General features: G+C 43.9%; 2 protein-coding genes across 2 annotated transcripts; one reads left to right on the plus strand and one right to left on the minus strand.

Annotated features, from left to right (window-relative positions):
- Positions 1-1,341: 1,341 nt before the first annotated feature.
- On the minus strand, positions 1,342-11,061 carry LOC119431950 (coiled-coil domain-containing protein 25-like). Its single transcript, XM_037699391.2, has 8 exons — positions 10,916-11,061; positions 10,613-10,660; positions 10,421-10,512; positions 9,547-9,622; positions 8,360-8,463; positions 7,305-7,507; positions 5,178-5,223; positions 1,342-1,433 (listed from the first exon to the last, which is right to left on the minus strand). Exons 1-8 carry the CDS (start codon positions 10,938-10,940, stop codon positions 1,401-1,403), a joined length of 627 nt encoding a protein of 208 aa, XP_037555319.1. The 5' UTR covers positions 10,941-11,061; the 3' UTR covers positions 1,342-1,400.
- A 30-nt stretch (positions 11,062-11,091) lies between these two features.
- Positions 11,092-23,790, plus strand: LOC119431973 (N-acetyltransferase ESCO2). Its single transcript, XM_037699410.2, has 6 exons — positions 11,092-11,334; positions 11,728-13,408; positions 15,413-15,531; positions 17,165-17,279; positions 20,294-20,448; positions 22,374-23,790. The coding sequence occupies exons 2-6, from the start codon at positions 11,738-11,740 to the stop codon at positions 22,498-22,500; spliced, it is 2,187 nt and encodes a 728-aa protein (XP_037555338.1). The 5' UTR covers positions 11,092-11,334; positions 11,728-11,737; the 3' UTR covers positions 22,501-23,790.
- The last annotated feature ends 435 nt before the right edge of the window (positions 23,791-24,225 follow it).

Consider the following 24,225-nt stretch of genomic DNA (forward strand, 5'->3'; position numbering starts at 1 on the left):
AAAATTATTTGTCATGTCTATGTCGTGTGCTAAACAGCTTCGCTGGTCGTTCACCTTCACAGAGTGTGTAATGACTCATGGTTTTACAGCGGAGCTGTTACAACCTCGCTATAATTATCATTCCGTCGTCCGCAGCTTCGCCGAGCTGGGGAGAGAGCTGAGAGAGTGTAAAAGCAGAGCATAAAAATAGCATCGCGCAGCATAGCGGATGTGAGGTGGCGAAGACCAGTGAGGCGGGTGGTAGTGGGACGCGTAGATCTGCTGCCGACGCCGACCGCGTTTCCCCGCGTTCGCGCCGAACGCGCCCGGTCTCCGTTACTGCAGCCGCCGCCGGCTCGGCAGGTTTAGACCAGGGAACTGGACACTCGTCGCTTCCGAAAGGCTGAATGCGAGAGCTAGGGAAGCTGAAACCAAGTTTAGGAGAATCGGAAAAATAAAATACTTGGTTATTCATGCTGGATTTATGAATTACTGTGGCTTTGCTAGAAGAGAGATTGCTAATCTTAGCATTCTCAATCTGCACTATCACGTCAAAAAAATTATGCATGGCTCTGCTATCGCAAACACCAGAGACCAGCGGAGATGGGGGGAAGCCCAGCAAAAGTTAGACTAAGTGTGTTATTTGCCACGACCAACTACGTTTTCCCCAGCTCCGCTGGTCTCAGGTGTTTTCGGATAGCAGAGGCACGCATAATTTTTTTTATTCAGGTGATAGGCAGAAGCTAAAATGATAAATTATCAAATAAAAGCTTGCTGGCCCTGCGTGATGCTGTTGCTACAATCACTTTCCTAAGTTATTCGTTTAACCAGCAGGTACAGAACATCACATACACAGTAACTCGAGTCCCATGACACAACCAACGAAATATTACCCATGGTACAGTCAACCACAAAAGTTTACGGACCACGGGATCTCGGAAAACATTCAATTTTCGAGCAGCCTGCAACAGTAGTCACTGGTCAGTAAAACCAAACATCACAATGTTGTTCCCGTATACTGATAGAGGCTGTAAATGCATACACTAGGATACGTTGCGAGGCTGCGCAGGTATTCAGCTTCTTGTAAAATCTCGTGTTCCGTAAAATTTTGCAGTTGACTGTACAGGAGCCAGGTGCGTGGGACACATGTGAGGGTCTGACTTTTGGTCCCCACAGATCAGCAATAGCAGCTGTCAGGGTTACAACAGCCTGAAGTGTCCTACGAAAAATTTGCTCCACTTAGGAAAGACTGTGGGGAACAAAATAGGTACGGACTGCGCGTTGACTTTAAAAATGGACCGCACTGCATATGCTGCTTTTCTGTATGCAAAGTGTCCTAAGCAAGCAGTAGAATAGACCACAAACTGATAAAAGTCTATATTTATTGTACATTTATTACACAGGCCAATGCTGACAAGACATCACATGAAGTCATCCGAGTCATAGCCATCCTCCTGCAAGAGAAAGAAAAAAAAGAAAAGAAAGAAGCAAAAGTAAAGTGAATAACTGTACAAAAAGCAATGATGAAAGGCTAGGTGTTTATTAACAAGCCATGACATTGTGTGTAGTATCTTTCGTGCTTACATTTTAAATTTAATTTTTGAAGCCTTTTCCATACCTGCCAAACTGTGAACTGCAAGGACTGAAAGGCAACAGTGCTTTTGCATTACACTGACTTTTTCAGCAACTGCTATTGCCGCTTTCGTGTCCTTTATGAACGTGCCAGTATAAACTTGCTCTACAAAAGTAGATATCCCTCTGAGGCCCTTTTCACCATAAGAAGGCTTTTAATGGAAGGTTTGGAGAGTGGCAAGCAAAACCTTCTTGCAAAAAAAAAAAATCATTTTCAAAAAATTTGACGTAACATTCCAACAATATAAGAACAAAAGCCAAATTTGCATAATACTTTATGCAAAATTCGGGAGAGTTGGCAGGTATGCTTGTATCTGCACGGCACATAGTTAACACCATGCAGAAAGCCAAGGTTTCAAAGCTGCAGCTTCCCAATTTAGTGAAAATGCTTACATGCCGTCTCATTCGTGTAGACATAATGAACATGTACAAGTAAGAGTTATGGTCACTACTGCTCATGGCCGGCTTCATGGTTATCAGTGGTGCTGGCTAACCCTCCCAAGATCAGGTCATGTACACATACATAACTATCCAAGAACGTAGATATGGGAAGCGTAGCCGCCACCAGACGTCAATTGATAAGAACACTGCACGTGTAATGTGGGAGATGTGGCTTAGGGGCGCGATCTTGACGCGTTCCAAAATGGAACGGAGGCGTTCCGTTCCATCGAGCCGCACGCGATTGGCCAATTTCAACCGCGACGTTCAAATTGACCAATCGTGCGCGGCTCGATAGAACGGAACGCCTCCGTTCCATTTTGGAACGCGTACAACATCGCGCCCTAGGTCTCAACCTGCGGCAAGTTATCTTTTCACCCACTTTCACCTCATTATTTCAAAATTTTAATTACAGTAAACATAACACTTAACTTCCCCTATGCCTTCTCTGGCTTTGTTGTTACTTTATTTGGCTGTGATTAAAAAATGTCTAACCCCTTGGTTAGATATTAGTCTTGCTCATGCAGTAAGTATAATATCATCACACATTGTGGCAATATGAAAAACAACCCCCAGGTTTGCGTTCAATGCTCACAATTTTGCTTGGTTTTGCACTGAAAATAAGAAAATTGCTCCAATGCAGATTCTTCACCCCGAGAATTTATGCTGCAGAATTTGCCGAGAATTTATACCTTTTAACGAAACCCTTTTATCCCCACTCCGTCCAATATATCATCCCCTAGTGACCACAGACCTAAAGTACAGGTACCAGTCTGCTGTGCAAACACTTAAGGTGATGTCCTCGTCCCTATTACTATAAGCGTCCACTGGAATCGTTTCCCCAGCCTCCGCGGAAGCGTTGCGCTGCTGAGCTCAAGGCCATGGGTTCAATGGCAGCTGCAGCGGCCACATTCCGATGGGAGGCGAAACGTGTTAAAGAATCCCAGACGGTCAAAATTAATCTGGAGCATCCAACCATGTGGCGTGCCTCCTAATTAGATCGTGCTTTTGGCATGTAGAACCTCAGAATTTTATTTTAATCATCTTCCTGTCTCAATCACTATCACTGACATTAATTATTCAAAATTCAATTGTAGGGGTTTAATGCTGACGAGGCACGCCGCCGTGGGAGACCCCAGAATAATTTTGACCACCTGGCGTTCTAAATCTAAATCTAAGTACACGAGCATTCTGGCATTTTCCCCCCTATCAAACTGGGGCCACCGCTGGTTGGAATTGCAGCTGCAACTTTCTGCTGAAGCAGCCAAATGCCATCACCGACATGAACAAAGTCAAGACATTGGTAAATAATACCTTTTGTAAATTTCTTTACAAGATGAAAAAAAATATATGTATATATATTTTAAAAGCACTATCCTCCTCAAAAGCATGTAAAAAATACTTAAGTGATCTAATGAACTAATTAACAATAGACTTTAAAGAAATAGTGCAATGCAATGACAGAAAATTATGGTTTCAAATTCCCAGAACTAATGTTACAAACATTAATGCTTGATGACTGGCCACATTTTTCGCACGGCTGCATTTCTACTTTTTGTATACTAGAATGAAAAGTTGATAATTAGATTTATTGCACTTGCCAAATTTTCTGCTGCCAAATAAATTTGTACAATTTTTTACAGCCTTATACTCGATGACAGTAAAGAAGAATAGAATTAATGAACAGAACATCCCCAACGTGATTCCCACCAATACTACATGAAATGACACCAGAAATATCAAGCACAAATGGCAAAATGCAACTAAGCCACGTTACCCTGGAAACATTTAAAGTATATAAATCGTCCGCTGATGGCTTAAACGACCAGTGACCAAAACTAACATCATCTGCAGCATTTGCTAAGCCTCGAGCTAACTTATGTAGACTGCTTAAATTTTCTACTTGGGCTTCACTTAAAATTTAGGTTCACACCATGTGGTTTAATTCAATGGAATGCAGCTGACTTTCGTTAATTCAACCCCAACGGGACCGACAAAATTGATCAAATTACCCGACAGGCTGAATTAAACAACATTCATAAAGAATGCCATAACACACCATGCAACGGTAAGAAAATCTACTGCAAGACCTTCAGGAATATTTTATGCTGCTCTGTACGGCAAAACAAATCAACTTAAGTTATTAGAGCATGCACCACGCCAGTTTTGGTGCGCATTTCCTGCCCTCATACTGGCAACACCGGGGAGACGTCACTCAAAGTCATCGCTCGCGTGGGGTTCGGCTTGTAGGGGACGAGTGGGTGCGACAGCCATCTGAATCGCGTCGTTTGTCACTGTCGCCCACTAGATCGCTTACATGGGGTTTATACCTTTAGCAAGAAAAATGGGCAAGAGTCTATATGTCCTGCACAATGGCAGCCGGTTTTCTGAAGTCAGCTTTGCCGCAAAACATCCATGTTATGCTGCAAAGCATACAAACGCCACGAAGGTGGTTTTGGTGTCATATCTGACTGCATCAACAAGCAATTTTCAGCCAATTTCCTTGAAAGAAAAAAAAAGGGGGGGGGGGGCATATTATAATGAGGGTAAATATCGCAACTAGCCATTGTCAGCTACAGTTATTGCTTGACAATCTCAGGGCTGGCCAAAAATAGCTGTTTCCGACGGGAGGTGACGTGTGTTCAACGCATTCACTGTCTTTTAACCTTCGCCTAGACAGACACTCACTATACGAGTCACTCCACAAACAGGTCACCATAGGGGTCAGGCACGAGCATGCTCACAGGTAAAGTTCGAATTATCTAGCGAAGGCCACTTTTAGGATCAAAATAACGAAAGTTTGGTCCCATAGAAATGCATGGGCACCAACCAGAACTTTCGGTCGGGATCGAATTAACCTGAGTCGAATTAACAGAAGTCAACTGTATACCGTGCTTTTTGACGTTGACATATTCAACTGCCGTGTTTGCTCTTTGAAAGATTTCGACCTTTTATGTATATTTCTACGTTCTTTTAGTGTATTATAATGCTGTTCTCTTTTTTCTTATATTTTTTGTTTTAATATTGTTTTCCAGTTTTTCATCACTCAAGTGCCATGACGACCAAGGCTCTGAACTGTACATGGGCATTTTCAGATATGAATGAAGGAATGATTGAATAAATGATACCTTGTTTGATTTCATGTTTTCTCCTTTCATCAATGTGTCATAGGTCCTGCAAAGAGATATAAAAATGTGAAACAAAATTCTCAACTTATTCTTTTCATCCACTAATGAAGCACCCATGCTTGCTTTATTCACCTGAAGCATACTTTACCAACGACACACGAGCCAAAAACCACTGCTCAGAATTTAAAAATTTTCTGTAGATCTGCGCTATCTTTCATGCTGCGTTCACCCAGGCTTTCTTTTCGTACTTCTTCCATTGTGCTTTGACTGGCAAACAATACAAGTTGGTGTCGCTGCTAGAGGTGAGACTTCAATATTTGGTAGGTCCAAGAAGTTATGCTCTAAATAATCTGTAAATGACTGCATGCAGAGAGTTCTTATATCCAGGTACTTACACCACCAGTAACCTGTTGTGGCATGTACACATTGATTACGTAATAAATAATGGTAATCGCACACTTAGTTTCATACACGGTAATTTTTCCTCTGCTCCCAGGTCTCTGAATGTGATACAGTGGAACCTCGATATAACGAAGTAGGTAAAACCGGCAATTTGCTGCATTATATCAAAATTTTGTTATAATGACATTCAATCTTTTATGCTAATAAGCACAGTAGCCAATACATTGTTCTTACATTGAAGGATCCACAAATGTTTCCGATTTTTTCAAGCAAATGAAAAATGATATTTTGAATAAGAAAAAATAAAATCATGTTGTTGAATTTAAGAGTCGGCAACGAAGGATACAGCTTCATGCTGTGTCGATATGTTCACACTGGCAGTACAAAGTGAAGCCAGCCACGCTTTCGCGTCCACTAAGCCCTCGCGGCTGATGGTGTCGTCCAGAGTGGGATGACGCTATCATGAAAAGTGCCAGCAGTGGAATGCTTCGTCTGCCTCTCCCCCCCCCCTTCAACTTCAACGTGTCTCCGAAACTCGAGATTATGCAACCTCCAGCACTAAACCGAGCGGGACAGCTTGCCCAGTCTTTGCGCACACAGCAGATTACCTCTAAAAGAGGGCACGTCAACCTGCCCCCCCTTACTCCACCCCCTCCCCCCTAACCTCGCTGCCCTCCCCCTTTTGCCCCTTGGTCACACGGGAAGACTGCACTCATCATGCCACCATCTTTCTTGGCTCACCCTCGCACCTAAAGCATACAGCATGCGGGGCACGTTAGGATCTTATCGCACTTGGGCGTTATACCAAACATGACGCTGCACCGCTTCAGTGGTCACTCTCAGTGGGGCAACTTGAGAGGTGTGTTTGCAAGCAACCGCACGTAATTCAACCATTTTAACATCTGCACCAGTGGAAGTTTCCCTTTATTGTCTCGTTATTCCTTCGGGGTGCCAATGAAATATCATTATATTGAAATTGTGTACGAACACACTTCGTTATACTGAGGTTCAGAATACATGGTGTTCTATGGACAAGATGTTATAAAAAGTTAATATACTTTGCTATATTGAGAATTCCATTATATTAAGGTTCGTTGTATCGAGCTGTAACTGCACTTTATAAAACACTCGTTAGGTTGAAGCTGGAATATGCTTGCTCTATATGAAATCCTCATTCAGCATTAATTAGTCCATCGAAACCCTTCAAAACCGACCTGCAACATTTATTGCTGCCAACTGCTCTCGAACTGCCAGCGTCGCCGGTATTACAAGTTCCCTTCATCTCCATGACTTGGCACTTAAAGGAAATGTTGCCCGACTATGCCTGTTCCATAACATATACTTCTCTATTCCAGATTTAAAAAGTGACCTTTTCTATGCCCCTTCATACATCTTTTCCCGCATTGATCACTGCCTCAAGGCCCAAGTATCAAGTTGTCACACCCCCAACATGTACCCCAACTCATTCATACCCATGACTGCTTCGGACTGGAACCACCTGCCTGAATTCATTGCCAGCAATCCTGACCATGCTTCATTTAAAACTCCTATCACTAACATTGTACAAGTACATAAAAAACTGGATAAGATTTCAATTTCTTTGGGGGTGTGTGCATGCTTGCCCACTCGTCTCTGTAATGCCCTAGAGACCCCGGGAGTACTTAAATAAATAAATACACAAGATGAAACCCAAGGATTCTCTCTGTTATCCTTCTATGTCCTCACTTGAGCTTGGCCTGTTCCTCCTTCTCCTTCAGCTCCTGCTTCTCTCGCTCCTTTTGCTCGCGAAGGATCTGCTTCTTGTCCTCGCGCTCCTTATGGTCCCGCTCCTCGCGCTCGGCGCGCAGGTCCGGCTGCCGTTCCTCCTTGGTCTTCATCAGCCGGTTGACAATCTCATTGACGCGCTTCTCCACCCGGATTGTCCGTACCTGCGGGAACGACCATCGCAGTGTTTGCACCACTCTCGCATCTCGAAAAAAAAAAAAAAAAAATCAATGGATCGTGCAGCAGCAAGTCGGAGGATGCTGTTATTGCGTCGAACTTCGACTCAGAGAGCGACGACGACGCAAACCAGCTCAGAATATCAACGGCTGCAGCCCGGCACGCCGAAATGTAGTGCTTGAAGTTAAATTTTTTGTAGTAGAATACCTGTTCAATTAAAAATTTCAATTTTTTTGGAGATAGTACCTATTATACGGCAATACATTTTGCATATATCATAATTTTCGTACCATTTCTTTTTTAGTAGATACAAGCGTGTCTTTACAAACTTTGTTAAATTTTATCCCATAATCTTGATTTTGGCAATTTATATCTTTTTTATGACATACATCTCGTTAATAAAACTTTTATGCGTGAAAAGTGCATTCACTCTGCTTTTTGTTTGTGTATTACATAAAATATTGATTGTAGTAGTTCCTTCAGTAAAACAAATCTGGCGCAACCTACAAAAGACACCTATTTTCCCCATGGTAGGAAAAGAGTTAAGTAACATCTGAAATCTAGGAACGTTTGAGGTATTATTAATAAGTAAAAAAATTGCAGTGCAAAAGGTACTGTGCCGACAACTTTTGAAATTTGGGTTTATTACTGCTATCATTTCTAGCTGCTTCCTTTTTGGCCTGATTTTCGTGTCGGATGCGAGTTCGTTACAATGAAGTTTAACTTCATACGATTGCTTGTTTCAAAGGGCTATGGTACCCCATCATGACAATCATCATCATGCCTACAATCCATCATAACAAGAAACTGACGAAGAAACAAGAGACATCAATCCTTACCTCCTTTTGCTTGTGGAAGCCAACCTGGCCAACTTCCATTCCTTGAGTCTTCTTCAGGTTGGCCCACATGGTGTAAACAACATCGATGGAGTTCATCTTGTTGCCTGGACAAGAGAACAGCTCACAGTGAACATCACAGGAAATGCTCACATCAATGGAGGACACTACTTACACTTGAAGGGAAAGCATTTCAATTGTTTGTGCACATATAAACTAGACAGTTCGGTCCACAACCTAACTGCAACTGACCTTGCAAAGCTTCTCTCACACAAGATTATTTCCTCATTAACAGACATTCAGAATCCAGCAAATTACGACAGCGACTGGAGTGATAACACAATCACCAATCATGGACGGCCATTATGTAAAAAGAGATTTTGTAGATATGGGTCCCAGGTGGGTTACTCTTCATTCACTTTTTCAGGGGCCTGATATTAAATCACGGCTAAAGCCCAAAGTCCACGCCTTGGCCCCCTAACAGATATCCATATAGCGCTGTTATATTTCATACATACGTAAAATGCGCCACAAAAGTGTAGAGGCCATGCCTCTCACTCCTGGAGCATGCCAGCTTCTACACACTACTTGTTCACTATGAGGAGCTCACCTGCAGCTCTGATCGGGCTGCTAACAAATTCCGCTGACAATAGCTTCTACATTTGTGCAGTGCTTCAACAGCAGAGGACTCCTTGGTGTTACAATATTGTCTGCCCTGTCTTCACTCTCAATGCACTTGCCAATGATATGCTGGTGAGATAACATGCATGAGAACAGTGCCTGCTCACGGATCTCTTTAGTTTAGCTAACCAGCACGTGAAAGTATCTCCAGATACAACTGCGGCAGAATGTGGCTTCAAGAGCACTAATAGAGAAAAATAATTAATCAACCATCCATGGTCCTAGTTTTTTTCGAATGCTGAATGGCGTGCCAGCAGCATATATCATTCAATTAGCTGTGCAAGTGAATCACCAGAAGAACCTGGAATATAATTTTACCCTGCTGCTGAGACTTTTGTTTAGTTCAAGTTGAGAACTTGTTACCAACATTAACAAAGCGGCCAGTAAATGAAGCAGTCGGTAACCAAAGCTCGCGAGAAACATGAATGCAAAATGAACCTCAGTTAAGGTTGAACAGAAATTGCCGCAGCCACTTGCGGCGAAGAAAGTTGACGAGACGTTCACAACACCTTGAATGCTGTTTGCCTTCACGAGCTGCGCACAGTCCTCGAGTACGCTCGATGGCACATCATCCAGTGTTTGGTTCTGCAAGAAAAAAAAAAAAAAATTCACTGACGATCACGATAACTCTAATGCGAAATTTGGGCGCAGCTCTATACATGTTTTCACTTCACGACATATTGGCTGGCACGAACAATCGGTCTCGTGCGGGACGTTGCAAACGGAGGGAAGTGTGGCGCAACTGCCTCACTAATCTGGAGATCGCGAGAGCCAGCGCATGGGGCCAGCGCGTGGGTGACGCGTGGGCGCGATTCACAGCAGCCGCCGCTGACAGATCTCCCAGATGACACATGCTGCTCTGGCGCCATCTTGTAGCCATCGTCGCGGCACTACACTTCTCACGCTTTCGCCATACCCTACTCCTTCGCTGCACTCTCTCTCCTTTCTGCTTTCCTCCTCGCGCCTCTTCGCTTTTTTCATATATATATATATATATATATATATATATATATATATATATATATATATATAACCACATTGCTAATGGCATTACACGGCCAGTTTTGTATGTACAACTACACCAGCTGCGTTTCTTAATCTGTCTCGGAGTAAGGAACGTTGTTACATTCGGGGAAACTATAGTAACAATGCACAAAGGATGGTGAAAGACACGCCTGTGCTTATGTCGCGTCTTTCTCAGCTAGTTAGTTATTTACTTAGTTGGGATGCTTTCACCGTTCTTCGCGCGCTGTTACCAGTTTCGATACATATGTGCGGCAACAGTTATCTACTTCGACTGCTGCATTACTTCGGAATTTGTTGGATGCGGTATTTACGCGCGCGTGTTTCGCACAAATAACGCAAGCACAAGGTTTCACCTACTGGCTGCAGCCGAAGGTACACATGGGCTGAAGACACCTTGTCCACGTGGAACCACACGTCTTCGGGCCAGCCCCACTTGATGAGATCTTCGTCTGGGTGTAAAGCGAAACAACGGCAGCGTTTAGACAATCAGAGTTGCACTGTGTGCTTAAGCGAGTGAAGTAATAAAGGCACACAACACAAGGAACTCACTTTCGAACTTGTCCACTCCCATGAAGATGACAGCCGGTGGCGAAACCACTGCAAGCACGCGAGAGGAAGATCGTAAATTGACAGTACTTTCTCAGTCAAGTACAACGGCCGAAATAGGTTGGCGCAAAGAACAGATGGTTAAATACAAGTGACACACACATTCCATACTGAAACGTGATCCGCATGTGTGACAGAATACGGAGCGAGGGATCATTCCGACACTCGCCTTTCACGAATTATAGCCGATCTTGCTCCTTTCACTGCCACTTATGTGGTCATATACAGAAAGTACAGCACACTCACCTGTGCTTTTGAAGTATATCACCATATTTTACGCCTTTCCAGGCCAAAAAGCGCGCAGCAATCCCAGAAGCGAAAGAAAATTTTCTCGTTTCCCGACAAACTGGATTTCGTCGACTCGGCTAGTTACTCTTGGCAGTGAAACAATCCTATCTGCTTCCGAGGCTTGTCAAGGCTTGTCCGAGGCAAAGTAAAGGAGGCATTGTCCGAGGCGATATCCGAGGCTGCCGAGGCGCCGTAGTGTTGGCCGTAGCGGGATAGCATTTGTACACGGGCAACACTGAAAAAGTTTTATCCGATCGGTGATCCGGCGCGAAAACTGAGGACTCGCTCGCTCAAATTCATCGGTTTTGTGAGCGAAAGTCTTTACCATAAGCGTGTTCTCGTTTCTTTGATTGCTCCGAACATTCAGGTTCTTTTCGGTGAGTTCTTTATGTCTAAACTTGGAACAGCTTCAGTTAACAGCTCGAAATGCACTTCACCTCTCAACATTCGTGGGCTTCAGAGTATCATTTGTCGTTGATCGACTATTAGCAAATTAATAATGGTTACGAGAGCTCTTATTTTACCTTTCTGTCCACTGCTTTACAATTTACACTCCAAAGCCCAAATTGTCGACGTAATCAATTTTCTATTCCGTGTCTACTGCAAGCAATATGACCTCTTCATCCATGTACTAGAGCACTTTCGTTCTGTTAACAGTCAGTCGTGATCCCAGTGTTGTGCTTGACCCGTTGATCATTGCGTTGCGCTGGTGTCAACGAGTGATTTAAGGGAGTCGCGTTTTTTTTTTTTTTTTTTTTTTTTTCGCGCAGGTATTCCGAAATGCCTTACGAGGGCAGGAAGCCGAACAGTTTCTACTCCTCGACCAACTATCTGAGCCCACTCGAGCGAAAGCGCCTGCGAGCCATCGAGAACCAAACGCCAGCGACGGAAAGGACAGATCAAACTTCCAGCAAGCGCACTTCGAAGAAGAGCGCTCCGAAACGTCGGGATAATGCCGGAAAAACACAGCCGCCCGGGAAGCGAAAGCGAAGCGCCTCGGATTCGTCGAGGACCACCAGGGCGAAGTCCCGGCAGCAACGCTCGGCCGCAGCGCACAAGGCTCCTTCGGCGGCTGCCAAAAAGAAAGCCTTGGTCGTACCGCTGTCGGAGCAGGCTAGCTTACCGTCGGCTACTTCGGAGAATCCCGAAACTGAGCCGCCTGCCAAGAAAGTCCGCAAGTTCTTCTCGTCAGGGCTGCGCGCTCCGGCGAACGCCTCCAGCAGCCCGATGGCAGTGGCCACGGCTGTCTCGTGGAACCCCAAGTTCAAACTGAAGTTCGAGCCAACCGTCGCGCCGCTGAAGAAACCGTCGACCCCGGCTTCGGTCAAGTCGGCCAAGAAGGAGCTGGTAATGACCGTGCCTTTCAGGCCGGCCAAAAAAGCGACGGTGGAAGCTATCACTTCCTTAAGGAGCGTCGATTGCGTTTTGCCTGAGCCGAAGCTTCGTGAACCGCCGGGTGAACCCAGAGTGGATGACGCTGGGCCAGGGAAAACAGTCAGTGGAATCGCAAACACAATGGCGAAAAGGTCACTGGTGATGACTGTACCTTTCAGACGGTCTCATGTGCAGGCACCGACTGTCGTCTCTGGTTCGAGAGTTGACCTCAGTATGCAAGAGCAAGTACCTCGCAAACCACCGGAGAAAACAAAAGCCGAAAACATAGAATTGCGAGACAACGAGCATGCCAAAACTAGAGCTGAAACTAGCTGTGCAAATGTGAGCTCTCTCGGAGTAAAGACAGATGTCTTGGAAGAAGCAGGGCACGAGTTTTCTGATGTGTGCGAGCCATGTGGCAGAATGAACGACAACAGTGAGGTTGAAGAAGACCACAGTTCCTCGAAGAAAGATGACTCCCCATCTTCCGCAACTATGCACGAACATTCCATTGTTCACTTAGAGGCCGAAGTAAAGCAAAGCAAGCCCATTGTCACTACCCCAACTCGAGGCAGTAGCACTCGCAGTTTCACGTTCCAAGACCGCCGTGACAGTGCAGACCGTTCCATGCCCCTGAGAGCATTGTGCACAAATACACCGGGCACCACAGATGGCAGGAAATTTGGCGACCATTCCCTGCCTTTGAGAGCACTGTGCGTAAATACACCGGATCACACAGGTGGCAGAACATTTGCCAAGAGGCCAAGTACGCCACCACCAGACAGCTCTCGCAGCCCAAATAGACAGTCTCTTTACCCAATCTTTTCAACACCCACTTCAAACCGCAAAACGAGGATGGAACTGCGCCAAATACCCGCCTCGCCCATCGAGGTGCCAAAAAAACGGTTCATGCCGGGATCGTCAGACCCAGCGCAGCTCATAATTGACGCTGGACAAAAGAAGTTTGGACACACGACGTGTGCCGTGTGTGGGATGGTGTACACGATTGGAGAAGTTGAAGACGAAAAGCTGCACGCAAAGTACCATCGGTCCTACCTGGCAATTGTGAAGTTTCCGGTAAGAGCTCCTATGTCTATGTACAGTCGACTGCAAATGTTTATAGACTGCAGGATCTGAGAAAACGTCAAATTTCTAAGCAGCTGAAAATCCAAATGCCAGGCTGCATTCTGAGGCTGCAGTGGTAGTTCTTTTTTTTTTTTTTTTTGGAATATCACGGTTCATAAACTTTTTAAGTTAACTGTACAAACACAGGACATGCTTTGTAAATAGCATGACTGTTCTCCCGATTGGAGTCTAAACATTCTGACCATTGACGCGGTATAATTTTTGTGTGAAATTGTGGAGGGCCATCTGCTGGGCGCTCATGTGCATGTGCAACACAGATGCATACCTGGTTCTAGTGTTGTTCCTCTCGGTGCGCTCACTTTCAATCTTTTGACTTATCCGCGCTTTTTATTTTAGCCTCTCTCTCTTCTTGTTCACTCTCTATTCCACACTCTTTTTTTAAATTTCTGTAATCTCTCCTGTGGTTTCCTCACTGTCCTTTTCTTTCTTTTTCTGTTTACAAAATGCATATTCTATGACGGATGTGAATTTGTGCTCTGCTCAGGCATGGCACTTCTAATTTAATGGATCACTGTGTGCGTCGCAAAAACTGCTACATATTGGCACTTTGAATTCAAAGCTGTGTGCCCCTCTCCACAGTATGATTTGCCTCATAATCATATCGTAATTTTGGAACGTAAAATCACGCAATTTAATGTTTTAATTTCCATCGCTGAATGCAACTGATTGTCTTGAAGCACGAGTGTGTTGTAAAAATGAAGATACATTTTTTTAAATGGCAATACCCCCCCTTCTGTAACACCCTCTGGCAATGTGGGGTGATTCTTGATTAAGGGAGCAATGCAAAAATTGTTTGTACACCATGCTTTTATTGCCTAACACTGGATAGTTCAAAGTAATTCAGAGTACCCTGCTACGGCATCTCTCATTGTGAGCTGCTTTACGATGTTAAATCCCGTAATTTAATGTTGTTCATTTCTATCAAGGGTCACGCATCTCAGTCAAGTTATCGGTCTGAGCCATGCATAATTTTGACCTAACAAAAAGGCTCATGATGGGGAGAACAGACATCAAGTCAGCACTCTTTAGAATAAAGCGCTAGCGCAAACAAGTTTGAAAGACCATGACAGCCTGCAAGTACAAGTGACCCAGCAAGAAACGACAACCCTAAATGCACTTATAGAAAGTAAGACGGGTGTCACTCGTTTAAATGGAATGGACTGCTTGTAAGCCATACTCAGTCCACAAACAAGATGCACCAAGCACTTCCATCTTGCTGCTGTGACAAAAATAGTAGAAAAAGAAGAAGAAACAGGTGGTCAATGAACTCGGTGAAGGTACACTTTACTGTCCAATGCATACTTTTTTTTTTCTTTTGTGGCATACATTACAGCAACATTGAAAACAACAGCACTTGATTAGAAAACTAGTGACACCAATGGCGGACTCAATAAAACAATCACCAGATGTGCATAGTACTTCAGAATGGCCGGTGCAATGTCAGTCGCTGTGGCACAGAGGAGGGACCATCACGAACAGTGTTCATGCTTCCAGTGGAAGCATGAACACTCATTTCGCCGTTTCGCTTTGCTGTTCTGTGCATGCATGCTTGCTCTTTTCTGTGTCTATTGCATTTTTTTCTCTCGTCCTGGTCGTCTGCACTGTGCCCGTTATCACTATAAATTGCCGACTCTTGCAAGCCTCTATGCTTGTAAGGAGTAGGTTACTGGTTTGGGTGAGGTGGTAAGTGTAATCTGCATTGGCAAGTTTTCGCACTCAAAGGACAAATATAAATCGACAGGCACAAGTGCAACTGTCCTACGCTTGTGTCTGTCGCCTCATGCGATTTCCTTGTCTATTTGTGCGCATAAAACCCGCCGATGTGGAAAAAATGCGCAGTCAGCATTGCCGACGGCCGAGCGCTGTGCGTTCTGACAGCAACGAAGGTTTTCGCACTTCCGGAGTCCCTAATTCAGTGTGTTGTCGCCGACGCAGGGCTGGAAGAACCAGCGCGAAGTTGGCCTCTATCCGGACGGCAAGATAATCATGGTGTCGCCGAATGATCCCAAGTGCATGCTCAACAAGATGGACGAGATACGACAGATGGTTGACAGGTGGGCAAATTGTTGCTCGACAAGAGCTTTGGCATTTTCAGTGGCGGCCCCCGCCATGGCTATGGCTGTGGCTATGGCATTCTGCTGCCGAGCACGGTGTCATGAGTTCGATTCCTGCCTACTGTGGCTGTATGTTGATGGGGGTGATATGGAAAAAGCTCATGCACTTAGATTTAGGTGCACGTTAAAGAACCACATGCTGGCAAAGCTGAGGAATTCAATCCTAATTGGACTTGATTGCGATCAAAAGTGCCCAGCATGACATGGGGTGTTACTGTCTGTTGGCGCAAGGGCACTGTAATTGTAACTGAAGCACGGGTATCACATTAATAAAAAATTATCTCGAACTACCTTCCCTTGATTCTCAATGTAAGGTGTTCCGACTAAGTCTCTCTCATCAATTTTCTTCATCGTCACGACCTGCGCGATCAACTTGTCCTTCCAGCCAGTTGTAATTTATTGTCACTTGGATTTTGTTCATAAAGCTTTATCGAATTTATCCTCGCGGTCTTACTACATGCATCTAAAGATTGGGATTGCCTTCATGAACCTATTGTAACAATTTTTGACAGCATTAGCTGGTTTTTTGTAACAACATACTTCGTGCATTTCCCTTCATCCACTGTGTTTACTTATGGCTACAATTGAAAAATTAGGAACACTTTTTTGCATCCTGCATAACTTATCACTTCCCTCCACAATGCCTGTTAGCCCTGGGGTTATAATATATAAGTAAATAAAATTAATCATGAAATTTAGATGGTAGTCTGCGCTCGTACTGTGTTGTTTACACACACTCAGTGTTTTTCTGTGCGGCAAATTTCTTTGTCAGAGATGGGCACCAACTAGCATAACGAGACATTCTAGTCATTCTTTCCTTGTTTCCTTCTATGTAATGAAATAGTAAACGGCAATAATTTGGGAGTAGGCTAATGGTTTGGTCGGTTACTTTAATCTATATTGGCGGGTTTAGGTGCACAAATAGACGACGTTAGAACATGAAGTGATGTGATTTCTATTAGTGGTGTGCAGGGTAGAGTTCTTGTGCAGAGGTGATATGACATATCTTCAGGTTGGGTTGCTTCAGAGTGACAGGAAAAAGAAATTGCAGAACATTTGAGTTGCTAACACGAGGAATGCACCGAAAGCCTAGAAACTCCCAACGCAGAGGGAAGGCAGGTCTTTGTCCTTTAGCTGTCCACAAAAGCCTGCCGGTACGGATTGCAGTAATAATAGAATATTTCAAGCACCTCTATCCTTTGGAGATGAATGGCAATGTTAATGCAATTAGCAATGTTTAGTATGATAGGTGTGTAATTGGTGATATATCTTATATGCTATGATGGATTATTGAGATGGCTATGATTACTGAAGTAACAAGACAGAGTTGTCATATGTACAAGTGCAGAGTGTCTATTAAAGAGCTTGACGTGCTATCTTTAATTCTTCTATGTACATAAATATCCACTTGGCACATACCCAAGTTGTACGCACGGCCACATACCTAGTGGCTCAAGCTAGGGCCAGTGGGTTTGTGAAAGAGGTTAGATGCGGACGGACAGACAAACATACTGCAGTGTAGATAAAGTTCCCAAAGAATGATAACCATGATATCTTCCTTCAATTTTCAAAGGGAGCTGGGCATACTAGAAGATGAGTCGACTCACCGTGCTCCACAGATGTACTTTGTGTTCGTGTCGTACTCGAAGAACGTGCTCGGATTCCTCTCTGCTCAGGAAATCAAGCAGGTGAGTGCCCGCGATTAATTTCCTGTGTTGCTCTGACGAGACCTCTTTCAAATGCACACTGAAATTCAGCAGTGCAAACTGCTGGAGTGAACAGTCATCGGTCATCGGCCACTGTAGGACGAAGGCCTCTCCCAGCGGTCTCCGATTACCCCCGTCTTGAACCAGCTGACCCCTTCGTATCCCGGCAAACTTTCTCATTTCATCACGCCATCTAATGAACGGTGTTACTGACTTGGACCGGCTGGTACATACCTTTGCGAAGGAACAGCGCTTAAGAACGAGACGAGGGCATGTCGTGTATGTCATCTCCCATGTCTCTTGTTCTAGCGCTGTTTTTTCGCAAAACCATCTAATCCTCTGCAGTCCTCGGCTGGACTTCCCTTTCCTTGGCACCCATTCTGGAACTCTAATAGATTACCGGCCACGGCAGCCGCATTTCGATGGGGGTGAAATGCGAAAACACCCGTGTACTTAGATTTAGGTGCATGTTAAAGAACCCCAGGTGGTCCAAATTTCCGGAGTCCCCCGCTACGGCATGCCTCATAATCAGATCGTGGTTTTGGCACGTAAAATCCCATAATTTAATTAATTAGAGCTGTGCAATAGTAATTTTTAGAGACCGACTCGAACATGTATCGAATAGTGCCAGAAGCTGAGCGGATCGAATTTTGTACACTTTTCTAGAAGTTTTCAAATAATGAACAGTCGTTTCCATGATTAATACATTGGGATGTTCACAACGTAGTATTCATAATGTTAAAAAGCTTTTTTTGTCACTACATTGTATGTTATGAAGCAGTGGTTATTAAATTCACAAATAGAACATTAGGAACAAATATGCAGTCCGCATGCAAAGGGCTCCTCGGAGAGTGCCAACGATCACTGTATAGCTGGCAAAACGTCTGGCTTATTGAGTGACGTAGCCTGCTTCACTTCGCAGCTTGTCAGGTTTTATGTTTGTAGGTACTGTGCATGCAATTTTATGTTTGATGTGCACGCTTGATGTTTTGAAATGTCCGAAAAATATTCATATTTACAAATATCGACGATTCAGTTTGAAGACCGAATCGAATAGAATAATATTCGATTCATTATTCAAAATTATGAATATTCGCGCACCCCTAGCTAACAGGCAGAGCCTGCTGATGTGTGCAGGTTGCAAGCAGTTGCTGCTCTGTGATTGGTCAGTCATTGAGACACATATGAAGTTCGCAGCAGGTCCAAACTTGTCACGATCTCCGCAGTGAACTGGTTTCTGCCACTGCTACAGCAGGAGTCTCATAGTGTGAGAAATGTGTTTATGGTGGGGTGGGTATTTGTGTTTTAAATCAAAGCTTTGTGTACCTTACTCCACAGACATTTTGCATGGTTGCTGGGTTGCTCAGTATCTCGCAAGACGCAAGCTTCAGCAAACCAACTTATATAGCCCTGAATGTTGACTGACGAAGTAAAATGCCAGTGATGACACCTCTGTTCTGCGTAATCAAACAACAAATTGCATCAGCAGTGGTGTCTAAACAAAGTAAAGCGAACTCATCATGTGGTAATATGATGGTACACTCACATTCAGCGTGGGCTGCAACATGGTGCCAGTGATAAAAGCACCTCCAAGAGCGCACAGCAACGGCGACATACAATTTTTTATTTTTTAACATAGATACCAGTAGTTCAAACTGTGTTTAGTTCTCCAATCTTTCGTGTGTCGGCGCCACTGCGTAGTCTTGGAGCCTCTTCAACCATGGGCACCGTGTTGCAGCTCATCTGGAATATGTGACGGTCTAGCATGGTTAACCCTTTCAGGCGCTGACTAATTTTGTTGATTTAAAACTTCCCTCTACTGCATTTCCTACATTTTCAGAATCATAAAAAGCATACAGCTGCAAAATAGATTAACAATTTTCAATCGTTTAGTATGTTTTCGCATGTTTAGAGAATGTGGACTCCATGCGAAAACTCATACAGGAGCATCGGATATGAGAACATCAACTGCGTGTTTTCATGTTTAGCAGGCTTGAAAAGCACCTATCCAGTCCCTTGAAAATTGTGCCTGTTGCAACGAATTGTGAAAAACAATGAAAGAAGTGAACCCGCTTCATACAATGACATACTCACACCGAGTAAAAATACCCAGCCGTCTACATTCCCACTCGTTTTACTAAAGCATTTTGCATGTGTTATTCAAACTTATAGCGCATTTCTAATCAGAAGTCTTCTAAGATGTATGTGACACATTTTAAATGTCATTAATTTCATCAGTGTCTTTGCTGTTGATGAACAACCTTGGCATACACATTTGTGTACACATCACCTCAAAGGGTTAATGTGTCCTATGTTTGCTTCTAAGATGTCCAGTGTATAGTACAAGAGTGAAGCGCATTCAACATGCGCAAGATTTTTTCTCAAGTGAACGCCCGTTACTATTGAACAGTAAATACTAGCATGAGGAGTTCAGGCTGCAACGAGGCCTGCTTTTTACTTGTTCAAGATTGTTTCAGTGGATGCAAATGTCTTAGAATGTTTCTTGGCTTTCTTGAATTTCAATGGCATGTCTTATACACTGCAAAGTTGTACTAAACGCGCTGCAGAGCTGGGCACAAACTGCTAACTATAACTTCAACTTGCTTCCTTATTCCATCATCCACTTCACTTTACATGCTTGAGAATTAGTTAACGGCCAATTAACCCCTTCCGTGCCATGGGCGAGCCGGGTTCGTCCATGCATTTCTGGTAAAAATGGCCAAGGACGAGCTCAGCTCGTCGAGGGTGCTTTTCATTTTCTAGCACTGTCGTGGACGAGCTGATTTCGTCTCAGTGCTTTGTCGCGCTTCTGGTAGATGGCAGCACGCAATGCTTGGGGAAGACAAGCAGAAGCGAGCTTATTTTGGCGGAGGAGCTAAGACGTGTCAGCAGCTGGGATCTTGAAAAAATAATTTGGCTGTTGGTGGTCAGAATTCCGGATAATAGTGTGGCACGGAAGCAACCCAGCACGTTACGCCGTCGTCTTCTTCGCACAGGGCTATAGAGTAATCCCCAACGAAAACAGCGACGGGAACAACAGTTACTGCTGCGAGTGCGACCCAAAACCAGCCGTTTGCGGAGTCACTCGAATCTGGACGGCGCCATTCTACAGGCGAAAGAAGGTGGCATCGAGGTTGCTGAACCGACTTCGGTAAGCGCCAAATCTTGTAGTCGACCCTCGTTAGTCCGACTGTTGTGGGACCGCAAAGTTTGGCTGAATTATCCGAGACGCTGAATTAACAAACGGGCAGAATGAACAAATTCAAACCTTTTTTAAGATCAAGAGATTTAGAAAATTTTCTTTCTCGATCTCGATAGAACGCTCTGTAATTACCATGCAACATCGTGGTGAATAGACGAAGCAGACTGCTGAATATGAGGGCGTGACACGACAAAAACAATAGCGAATGGATGGCTTCATGGGCTGGGACTATCCAGTAAGCTCGAATTAATAGAATTGGCGAATTAACCAAGGTCAAAATTAACGGGAGTCGACTGCATTTTGGGACCCACCACAGTGGTTACGGTGCACTGCTGCCAAGCACAAGGACATGGGTACGATTCCCGGCCACTGCGGCCACATTCAGGTAGGGATGGAATGTGAAAATGATGGCGTGCCTAGGTTTAGGTGCACGCTAGAGCCCCATAGGGTCAAATTAATCCAGAGCCCCCTAACTACAGCATCTGTCATAGCTAGTGAGTAGCTTTTGGGATGTTACACCCAGTGCAGCATAACCTTGACATGACGATGGATATAACAAATTTTGATATACAACGGAAGTAAATCTAAAATGTTTCTCACTGATATCAGCTTCTAACGAGTATTTGCTTATAAAGAATGTCGGATATAATGAAGGTATCTTTTGCGTTGGATGTGACTTCATTGTAGCAAGGCCGACTGCAATTTGATTTCATTTGTTTTGGGTCAGCGTGATTCAATGTCAAGACGTCTCGCAACAAAGTCAGACAGAGTATTTGGGTAAAGATGCTGGATGCTTTATCATGAACAAAACCTTAATAAGCAAGACTTCTGTGCAGAGCAGAGCAATTAATGGCTTTCAAAAGTTAGCTGTTCAAATAGCGTACCTCTCAGTTCATTAGTCGATAGTCTTGGACCTGTTAAGTTCCTGGCATGCCTAAAGCAGACATTACAAAAAGTTTATAAAAGAAGCACTATTTATGGAGTTTAAATGCCACCACTTTGAATTGTTTGTACAAGTGCAGAGTCACTCTACCTTTTTCTTTAATTATTGCTGACATTCTGTACAAAATGTTTTGAAAAGTTCGTTATTTTCGGTCTTGTATGTGCTGTTTAATTGTCCTTCTGTTGCAGTTGTAAGGGTGAATCCTCTGGCCTAGACCCTGAAGGTGAACTTCGTAAAAGTGCCCTAAATGAATGAATAAACAACAATAGAAAGAAATAAGAATATTGCATATAATAAGTTTATCGTAACGTTCAGCCACCTTATCAGCTTCTGTGCGGACTCTCTGCAAAACGAAACTGTGCATAACAGCATTGTTGTCAGTCAGCATATGATGCAAAAATATTTTGACACTGACAAGCTTCATCATACAATGGACATGAAATGTGGTCATCCTGCAGTGGGCAAAGCTGGAAATGTGGCGCATGTCGTGCAACCTTTACAATTTTATCATAATGTTCTTGATTTTACAAGCTCGTTTACGATTGTCGTATTGACAAGGATAAGTTTACAACACTTTATTTGTGTCCAGCTTAGGGCAAACTCATTTCAGGTGGATACAGGTACAGTCTCCAACCATTTTTGTAGAGGCAAACTTATTCTCGATTATTTGGGCCTACCTACAGCACCGCCACCTTCTCTGTAGGAACACTGTATAATGGCGACCAAAATCTTGAGTGCCATTACATAAATATTTTGGTTGTCTTTTATCACAGATTATAGAGCTGAGTGCCCGTTCAGTGTTCCAAGGTCTGCAAATTTTTAATAAACACTAAATTCTGAAGTGATAAAAAATTCTTAGTATTTTACACTGCATTCTAGCTTTTATTTCTTTTACGGTAATACTGCTCGTGGTGTTGTCATGTCTTTTCAGAATGAACTTTTCCTTTGGCTGCCCGCTCGAGTTGAGCAAGATTGCCTTCTCGGACCCAACCCTCATGGGCCGTGAGCTCGCCGCAGCATACACACGGAACGACAGATTCCTCGTATTCCGTCCCTGAATTGCGCTCTCAGCCACCTGGTTGTCAAAGTTCAGGTTTGAGAGGCCACTCTCAAAGGTTCTTGAGGTACGAGGCCAGAAAGGAAGTTAATTTTCCTGTGTTTTCATGAATTTATTACCATGAATTTTCCTGCGGTGTGAATGCATCTGCTAGAATTGAGAAGTATGCTGCTGTGAACCACGTGCACGAGATACAAGTATGTCTCTCAACTAGATTTTCAGCCGTACCTCCAGGATGCAAGAAAATTTTTGGCATCTTCATGGCGTCCTTGTTCTGTAAACTTTTCTGACAAATTGTACAGCTCCTTGACAGAAGGTATAGCTTACAGCGTTTGATCTAGTCACTCATTAAGGCGCGTAACTATACCCTGCCTAATTTGCGGTCCCGTGTCTAACAACACCTGCACCTTGACAACCGTTACGATGTAACTGATGAGTAGACAGAGAAACGGTAAAGTGGGTCACATGCCAGGCGTGTGCACCAATGTGCATTGCGTGTATGCATAGGATACTGCCATACTGTGCACAACTGCTGTAGTGTGTATGTTGTAGCCAGCTTATGGTACTAAAGACATTGCATCTTGTTGCAAACAGTGTTTGAAAGGTTTAGCATAGGCTGTCACTGTTCGACAGTAATGCTTACTCGTTATAAGGGGAGCTGTACAATGCTGAGTTACACTACGGCAGTGTGACAGAGTTGACAAGCTGTCACAAAAACGGGTCACAATTGATTTGATACTCATATTACGGTGCAGCACGGTCCACTGTTAAGAGGAACACCTAACCAGTCATAAAGCCGGTATAACTGGAACATTTGCTTGCCTTTATCAGAAGAAAGTGGTTGATACAATCAAATATAAATCAAACATATATATTTATGCATAAAACATTTGTCTGCGGTCCTTAATGCCATATGTCAGCGGTAATCTATGGCAAAGTACTAAGAACATGTTCCGTTTAACAGCGGATCGTGCTGTATATTGTGTCATCGGACAAAGGTCACCTGAGACTGCAAAGTTGTGTCATTATTATTGCCTTAACCAGATAAGTATCTACAAAGGCAGCTTTTTCACTGCGAATAGTATTCAAAAGGTTTGTAATGATCGCAAGGGACGATCTTGTAAAATATTTCATTGCCACAAGGGTGATGTTGACACCCAGGTCCCTGTAGGCTTCTGTAACCGACGGCCAGGTATCTTTTTTTACATGTATGTGTACTCGTCTACTGCAGAAGCCTTTGTAACAATTTTGTTTTGCTTCTTGATGTGAACAAATAAAAAACTGTATTTTACAGGAAGTGACTGTTTCCTTGCGATTAACCGAGCTGCATACTAAGAATTCAGCAGCATGGCCAGAAACCCCAGTGGCTATGGTGCTGTGCTGCTGAGCTTGAGGTCGCGGGTTCAAGGAGGTCGCCAGCAGCTGCATTCCAATAGGGGCGGAGTGTAAAAATGCCCGTTTACCTTGCATTAGGTGCAGGTTAGAGCACCACCAGGTGGTCAAAATTAATCCGGAGTCCCCCATAATCAGTTTGTGCTTTCTGCATGTAAGACACCAGCACTTAATTTTTTATTAGCCAGAAAGCTGTTCATCAAGTCCCCCCTTTTAAAATTTTTTTTATCTTCAAGCAGGCGGGTAATGCCTAATACTGCGTCCCAACAAAGGTAAAAAAGCATTTGTTTGGCAATACACTGTTCTTGGCCCACAGACGTAAGCAGTTACACTA

This window comes from Dermacentor silvarum, chromosome 10 (assembly GCF_013339745.2).
Source record: "Dermacentor silvarum isolate Dsil-2018 chromosome 10, BIME_Dsil_1.4, whole genome shotgun sequence".
NCBI lineage: Eukaryota > Metazoa > Arthropoda > Arachnida > Ixodida > Ixodidae > Dermacentor > Dermacentor silvarum.

Excerpts from the sequence above, each read along its gene's own strand:
- LOC119431950 (XM_037699391.2), bottom strand. The coding sequence starts at position 10,940 with ATGGTGATATACTTCAAAAGCACAG. Across the intron at positions 10,661-10,915 it reads GATATACTTCAAAAGCACAG|TGGTTTCGCCACCGGCTGTC; the intron begins GTGAGTGTGCTG and ends GCGTGCTTGCAG. Across the intron at positions 5,224-7,304 it reads GAGGAACAGGCCAAGCTCAA|GACCTATGACACATTGATGA; the intron begins GTGAGGACATAG and ends ATCTCTTTGCAG.
- LOC119431973 (XM_037699410.2), top strand. The coding sequence starts at position 11,738 with ATGCCTTACGAGGGCAGGAAGCCGAACAGTTTCTACTCCTCGACCAAC. Across the intron at positions 17,280-20,293 it reads CTGCTCAGGAAATCAAGCAG|GGCTATAGAGTAATCCCCAA; the intron begins GTGAGTGCCCGC and ends TTCTTCGCACAG. Across the intron at positions 20,449-22,373 it reads AGGTTGCTGAACCGACTTCG|AATGAACTTTTCCTTTGGCT; the intron begins GTAAGCGCCAAA and ends ATGTCTTTTCAG.